At 40.4% G+C, this 8,313-nt stretch overlaps 1 protein-coding gene across 4 annotated transcripts in view; it reads left to right on the plus strand.

The window, feature by feature from the left end:
* The window catches only part of LOC127365747 (protein FAM126B), a 39,672-nt gene extending 36,641 nt beyond the window's left edge, over positions 1-3,031 (plus strand). For all 4 annotated transcript variants that reach the window (XM_051404167.1, XM_051404170.1, XM_051404169.1 and 1 more), the window contains one exon: positions 2,006-3,031. In XM_051404167.1, coding sequence (XP_051260127.1) covers positions 2,006-2,715 — 710 coding nt within the window. In that variant the 3' untranslated portion in view covers positions 2,716-3,031. The remainder of the gene's footprint in view (positions 1-2,005) is intronic.
* Positions 3,032-8,313: the final 5,282 nt, after the last annotated feature.

The raw sequence follows: 8,313 nt of genomic DNA on the forward strand, positions 1-8,313 counted from the left end.
AAAGTTGCTAATTATTTACAAGATTGATCGCTCGAGGTCTCTGTGCAATTACTGGACATTCTGTCCTTTTATTTTGGAGCTGCATTGCAGTGATATTGGAAATTACCATACTGGTGGTTTTTGCATTTTTAAGCCGGTTAACTACAAATTGCATTTACTTTCGACACAAGCGTTTTCCACAGTATGCCACACATTTTTGATTTCCCTCATTTCACTTAAATAAACGTAACGCAAACCTTGCTTGAGCTAGCTACTCTTTCATAGCTTATTTCATAGCTTAATTTTTTTGTTCTGCCATTACGAATAGAGACAGTTTGAGCAACTCGCTGTTGCTGTGTTTAAGGATGCTTGGATCTTTTGATTTGGTTAATTCGGCTTCCAGTGTTAATGCCAGTGAATGGCTGAGGCCAACGCACACTCTTAAAAGTTTCTTGTTTGTAATAATGTAGCCACAATAACAGACATTTTAACTCTTGATACTGCCAGATCCAAGTAGCACTTCCTCCCTTGGTTTCTTATTACAATACTCACATTATCCTTTCACATGGACCATATATGTTCATATGTTCAATGTTTAATTTCTTAGAAACACACCTTACATGTGCAATAATTTTTCACAGTCAGCTCTAAACATTTGCATGTCACAGTGTCCTTGAATGCACCATCAAGGAAGAGTTTGTTGTTTTTTTTTTTTAATGGTCCACAGCTGAAATGGCATACTGAAAGGACTGGAAACTGATATATTAGAAAGCACATAAATGTATTGCACAAACAAACATAAGCAAATTGTACTCAAAAGGCTGAAACATGTAAGAACACTGGTATGATCCGTTAATTGCATCCATGTTTGAAGAGTTTTAGCTCTTCATTTGGGATTGGGTTGGCTGCAATGGCTTGCAGACTTGCCCATTTAGACTTGAGGGCTATCAGCTCTAACTGGAGTGCTATTGATCTGATGAGGTGTATGGACTCGCCTCAGTGCTCTACACAGATTGGCGGGCTCGTCTAGGCCAGCCAACTATGTGACCGGTGGGCCGGCACTGCGGGAGAAACGAGGGATGGGGCAGGAGAGCATGTGTCTTCTCCTCATGTTATGTGCATGTCAGTCCAGACCTTTTGTCTTCTCTGTTTCTCCATTTCTTTTCTGGTGCTGCCTGTGGTTCCCTGTCGTCCAATTTTGCTTGTCCCAACGATGCATGACAGAGACAGATGGCTGATCCTCTGTCTCTTCTCTAACAGGCTTTACCCTGCATATTGTATTTCAATAACATGCTTTTTTTCTAACTTAATTTATCATATTTTTCCCTTTCAGCTGTCCAACAAAGAGGTCATAGATGGATTATTAAATGTTTAATTGTTTAGTTTTATTCATGTCATTGTTGTGTTAGAATTCTACCAATTTACTCACCAGGTATTAATTGTTAACATTCAGTTATATTTTTGATTATTATATTCTGAATATGACTTATTTTGCAATACAAGCTCTGCTCCCTTATCAGGCAGGTTATTGAACTCGCACTTTTCCTAAACAAACTAGCTAGTCAGATTTTAGTCGATCTGAATTACATCAGATGATCAAAGCTCAAGGTCATTGTGTACTGTATTGGATTGTCCCTCTGGTTTGGGTTTAATGAGTGAGCTAATGAAGCAGCATGAGTGCGAGTGTTGCTGCTGGCCTGTTTGAAGGCTACTAATTTAGGCTTCTAATTTATTCTGCACAACACTCGAAACATTTAAAATCTCATTGCTCGGATTTATCACTATCAACAATCAATCAGATTCATAATTTTGGTACTTTACTATGAATAGTGATTGGCTTTTTAGTATTTTGGAAGTTGTTTACAGCTTCTGCATGTCAAAATTTTCTCCAACAGACATTCGGGATAAAAGTTTTGTTCAGTCAGATTTTACTTTAACAGATCCTCAGTCAATGTCTGACCTCGCTCACTTTTCTGTTTGTCTATTATGCTTCTTTCTGTGTATGTTCGTGCATGTTTATGTTCAGACGCTGATGGTATGAGCGGCGGGGAAGATTCCTTCAACATCAACGACCCTGACGAGGGTTTCTCTTCCGGGGCATCTAACAGCAGCCAGCCCAGCGGCACCAAGGCGGGTGGCGGCGTTGGGCCGAGGGGCGGCAGCCTTAACAGCAGCAGCAGCAGCATCAAGAAAGCCATCACAGCCAGGCTGTCTCGGGACAAGGAGAGAGACCGGGAGAAGGAGCGAGAGAAGGAACGGGAGAAGGAGAAGGAACGGGAGAGGGAACGGGAGCGAGAGAGGGAGAGGGAGGTGGAAAAACAGGCAGAATTGTCGGCAGATCACCAGGCTGCAATGAGGAGGCATCACCAGAGGCAGCAGTCGCCTCCTGCCAGCATCAACTTGGATGCCATCCAGCTGAGCCCCATAAAGAAGCACCTGAGCTTCCCTGCAGGGCCCACGCTGGTGCGGACTGGCAGCACCTCCTCCAGCAAGTCCTTTGACTGCATGAATTTCAACCTGAACGGAGGCGACGAGGAGCGAGAGGAGGCAGCGGGGGGTTCAGACAAGGAAGGAGGGCTTCCAGCAGGTGGCTCCCACCGCCACTCCACCATTAGCCTGAAGGAGGAGCACCTCATCAGGCCAGAGGACAGCCAGGACCTCCTGTCTCCTGGAGCTCCTCTCACCAAGCAGTCCCGCTCCCCCAGCTTCAACATGCAGATCATATCACAGGTCTAATGTGCAGTGCAGGGCATGGTAGACAAACACACACACTCTCTCTCTCACACACACACACACACACACAAAATACCTGGTCATAACACACATCCTCATGCAGTTTTTCTCTGCAGGTCTTTACAGCCCTAATATGACTTCTGTCTACCTATCTCTGTGTGTGTGTGTGTGTGTGTGTGTGTGTGTGTGTGTGTGTGTGTGTGTGTGTGTGTGTGTGTGTGTGTGTGTGTGTGTGTGTGTGTGTGTGTGTGTGTGTGTGTGTGTGTGTGTGTGTGTGTGTGTGTGTGTCAGCAGACCTCAAGAGTTGTGTCTTCACCCTTTTAACATCTATTAAACTAACAATCGTGACCTGCAGTCATGTACGAAAACAACAAAGAAAAAGTAAAATGCCCCCTCAGTGCAAAAGACATTTCACTGCATCCTCCCTATGACCGAGGTGACATTCCACACAGAAACTCCTCAAAAGGAGGAACGTCGACAGACCACGCTAGTTGTTTGGGGAGGGGGGGAACATATGACATTTCAGATTTTTTTTTGTTTTAGTTCTTGACTGAATCAGTCAAAAATGAATCAGCAATAACACTTACCGTCGCTCATGTGGAGAAGAGTGGGTTCTCTTCATTCCTTCCCTTTCATTCCCCGGGCTCACGTGCAATCGTTCTTGCTGATTATCTTCCTTGTTAATTGCTGTTTTTAATTAGGCATAAATGGGTTTTTTTGAATAAAATTTCTTTAAATGTGTTTTTTTTTTTTTAAATCACAATCCAAAGAAGGTAGCATTTGTTTTTGTTCACTTTTCTGACAATGATTTTCCAGAAATCTGTCATAGCCAAGTGATTCTCTAGGTTTTCAGCCCATGACCTTCATTTTATTCTCTAATTAGAATATTTTCATTTGATCTGTAAAATCAGACTTTTTAAGATTGTTGTAAAAACCAAACTGGAATGTGGTAAGGGTTTTTGTCTTGCCCCGAACTTTCAACTGGACAAATCTGAAGAAAAAAAAAATCACTAATGTGCAGCTACAAGAAGAATGAATTCATCATGTGACGTGATATAAAATTTGAATCTTGTGGCAGAACTGGATTAAAACATTGTACAGTGCAGGTTTGGGTCTGAAGCTAAGAGGCAATGACTGTATTTTATATTGGATTGTTATTATGATTCAAACCATCTAATGGTCCTTCCATTTGAAAGCACTTGTCAGTGTTTGTTTGGCCTGTGTGTGTGGTGTGGTGTGGTGTCATGTCTGAGCCAGTGAATTACTGCCCTCTGGTGGCGTGTACTAGTCACTGCGCATCAGCTGTCATCATGACGATTGTCTCTGTGTTTTGTGCTCTGATTGGATGCTCATGAAACATTTTGTTCTACCTCATTGTGTCGTCACCTGCCACTCAGACACCTGTCTCCCAATCAGACGCAGCATTTAAGAACCCCCCTTTAGGTTTGAAACTGAAGCGCTTGACCAGTTCAAGGGGGGGGTTAAATAGTGCGGACCAAAATGGTTTCACAATGTAACTGTAATGACACAGTAAAATCTGTGTGTGTGTGTGTGTGTGTTCATGTGAGGAGTTATGACTGAATATCTCGGCCTTGCATTTCAGTTCAATCGCATCATGCACAAAACCTAGCTGCAAAACAAGAACACGACTCTGTCTTCAGGTTTTCGTATTTTCTGTTGTATATCAAACAACCACATTGGGATTAACCTGATTATTTGAATTCCCTAAAAATGTCCTGCTTATCTTTTTTTTTTTTTTATGTAATGATTTTTATGAAGTGCAATTCTTTTTTTTTTTTTTTTTTTTTTATCCGTATGTGCATGGAGTTGGATCTTCTCTGCTGTTAAATGCCTGCATCTGCGCACAGTGCTAGCTAGCCTTCTGTAGTGCTACCTGCCCAGGCTGACTGATTTGAACATGGCGTGCTTGTTTGCATGTTTAGTGCCCCACAAAGTACTGCTGTTTCAGATGCGTGAAACAGCCAGCGAGCCAAACCCAAGTCTCATCCTTGTCCTTGCCAGATGTGCCAATACACATCCTCTCCTTAAGGAATTTGTTTTGTTTTGTTTTGTTTTTGCTTGGGTGTCTTAAGTTAAAATGCCTATTTTTTCTGTTTACTGGTCTTATTTTAAAGTTAAAGGACAAAAAAAAGGGATGTTTGGACGTATGGCTCAACGTGCCCTTAGATGCAGCTTCACCTTTTTTGCCATGAGTTTTCTTTTCACTCATCACAGGTGTGTGCGACACACCGAACTTTCACACTCATTACTTAGCTTTGTTGTTCACGTGTAAAAGCAGTATATTATGCGTCTGTGTACTATAGATGTCAGCTGTTGTATCGCATTCTCCATGTCTTGCTCACGTGCTTGTTTAAAACAAGGATGAATGATAAATGTATATAAACGTCAGTTCAGTCTGCAGTGAAAATCCCCACACACTCATGCTCCCGCTGTGCTGGATACCTCCACAGCTGCTGCTCCTGGTCCCAGAGTGAGTCCTGTGTGCGCTTTAGCCTTAAAGATTTCAGGCCAAAAAAGCCTCAATCGTCGGCTCTTTGGCCTCACATGCTCCTCCTCCTCCTCCTTTTCCTGCTGGACTGGACTGTAGAAGAAGAGGAGAGGAGTGCAGCTACAGTTCACACTCTCACCTGGTCTGTCTGCTGTCCTCCCTGTGCTGTGTGGCTCACAACGGGCCAGGTTCCCATTTGCTGTATTTTGCTGTGAGTTGAGTGGCACCTTTTTTTGCTGTTTTTAAAAACTGGTGACGTGTTCATGTCATTAATATGAGTGCCCCTGACCAAGGTTACCGGCAGCCATGTTGGTACTGTATGTTGACTTAGAGTAACCAATAGACAAGTATCCCTCAGTGTCTGGTGTTATTTGCATGTGATCAGGGCGGGAAATGAACACCAGCCAGTGAGTGTTGATAAAAACTTGACTGTGGCTGGAATTTGTCTCTGCCATCCAAGGTCCAATTACATTTCAAAAAATAAGTCTCATTTAAGTGGTAAGAAACGTCTGTGTTCAGTTTATACTTAGTCAACCACTGTTGCTGGTGGACATTCATTTCCTGTCCTGCATGTGATAACTGTGGGCTTTGTTTTCATACAGTATAATGCACTTTAAATCCATCCACCTCTCTCCTCAAGATAGTTATTGAAATGATATATAATAGATGTGCAAATGTGTATACACTCAATGCAGGGTTTTAGTCTCTTTAAAGTAGTACTTCTATGTGATGTCACATTCAACACAATGCTATTTTTGTTAAAGTCTAAGGGTACAGCTATTTATTATATTTTATTTTCAAAACCAAAAAATAAATAAAAAGTTATGGGGTCTGGAAGGTCTCAGGAGTTTATCAAAAAGCCACATTTTAAAAATGGCAGCACCAAAATTTCTGTTCTTGAAGTCAGAATTGATTCTATGCAACATTTTTTCCCCTTTTTTGTTTTTCTTTTTCGTTGTTGGTGTACCGGCTTTCATTGATCCTTGTCGGGTGGGACGGGGCAGATACAGTTAAGCAGATTCTTAAGGTGCAAGCCCTCAACAGTGTCCCCATTAAGTGATTCTCTTTATACACCCTGTTGTGGTGCTGCAGAGCGAAGGACCTCTCTCTTGTGGGTGAAACAAGAGGACCATCCATTTTGTCATCCGCCTGCCCTCACAGAGAGAAAAGCCACACCTGGACATTTTGGTGCATGTTGAGCCCTTCTGTCAGTTTGCTGCTCTGTGGCTCAAAGACAGTCAGTTGGTGTATGAAATGTAAACAGATTATCAATTGATGAATCTCATCTAGATGCTTCGAGAGAAGCTGCTGGACCATGTGATAACACTGTACTATTGATGTTATATAAATGGAGAGAAAGACTTATTTTAAATCTTGTAAATACAAAATGTACAAAGGTGAAAGCAAGATAAATATAAAAAACTGAAAATCAGTCTGAGATGTAGAGAGAAATTAATCTGTATATTGTTGAATAAATATTGTGCCGTAAGGGATACGAGTGTCTGTCTGCTTTGTATGAAGAAATGGTTCAATATGGTTCTATATCACCATAGAAGTCTTACTACTACTACATATTTAACTAGGTGACTGATCCATGGTGGAATATTGGTTCAAAGAAGACAAAAGATCAATAATTGCATAACTGCAGAGCCAAAGTTTTCTCAATGTTCGTATGTTGGATTCAACAAATGTTAATTGACATATGATACAGTTATTGAACTCTTCTTGGTATGATTTTATTAGGAGTGTGTATTTGATTTTATTTCTTTTATGGTATAATTTGAGCAAAATGCAGAATATTTTCTGCTTCTAGCTTCTCAAATGTGAGGATTTGCTTCTTTGTCTACTGAGATAATAAACTGAATATCTTTTTTACTGTTGATCTGAAAACACAATTGGCAGCGTGTTATGATTGGTATTTTTCCATAGACATCACCGACCAATAAATCAGAAGAATAACTGATTAATTCATAATAAAATAGTTGCAACCCCGGAAATAGTATTGGCATTTGTGATAAATAACAGAATCAGTTAAATGTGTACGTTAGGGTTACGTAAACTTAGTAGTAACAACTAAGTCAAAGTCCGAACTTGTTGCAGTAAGATATAAAATCTGAGGAAAGTATATTTAAATACCTGATTGCAGGAACAGCTCTAATCAGTTGTGATATGCTGACATCTAGTGGTGGTAATTCAGAACAGTCAATACTCAGCAGGCCAATCAATTAAACCTGAAAATGACATAAAGATTCCTAGTAACATAAATAACTAATATCCCATATACAGTGATTCATTACTTTATCCACAATCTCATTTAACTGTGGTCTACTGAATGTTAGTTTCTTCTATCAACATTTATTTGAATAACTTCATGATTACAGAAACTGAGATTTAAATTTCCTTTCCATCCTGTCTGTTGATTGTTGTTTTTCCAGATTAATTAGAGCTGAAAAACCTGTAAGCTGAACTTTGCCTCAAACATCCCATAAACAAACTCACTCACTTACTGCTCACCTCTGACCCCCACAGCACCTTTGTGGGGCCCACACCCTTTAACTAGTCAGCTTATACAGCAGGGAGTTAACTTAATGGAGTCAAACATTACAATTATTAAAATCAATGAGCTACAGAATTGGTTTTACAGAGGACATTATTTTGTCATTATTATATCATATAGCCGAGAAATTAGATTTTTGTTTTTACTTTTAAAGCCAACTCATGAACTCTGCATATGCAGATTTCTCTGTAATTACATCTTCAGAATAGCTAACAAAATGGTATTTGGTAGCTGTTTTTGAGCTTTGAGCAGACGGAATTGCCCAAAAAATTGCCATGAAATTGTAGAATTTAATTTTCAGGAGCCCTTTAAGAGCTTTTTCACTCACATTGGCTTAAACAATTAGATTGAAACTGAGATTGAACACTAGAATGAACTCTCAGTCTCAGCTTCTCAGCCAACAAAGACAAGAAGTCCTAAAAGTGCTCAGAAAAATGGAAATTTTAACATTTAAAATTCCATGACAACTTGCCCTACGCCTAATCTGTAGTAACCCCTTTACCACCATTCCCCATCACCTGAACTTTCACCTGTT

This window comes from Dicentrarchus labrax, unplaced genomic scaffold (genome assembly GCF_905237075.1).
Source record: "Dicentrarchus labrax unplaced genomic scaffold, dlabrax2021, whole genome shotgun sequence".
Lineage (NCBI taxonomy): Eukaryota > Metazoa > Chordata > Actinopteri > Moronidae > Dicentrarchus > Dicentrarchus labrax.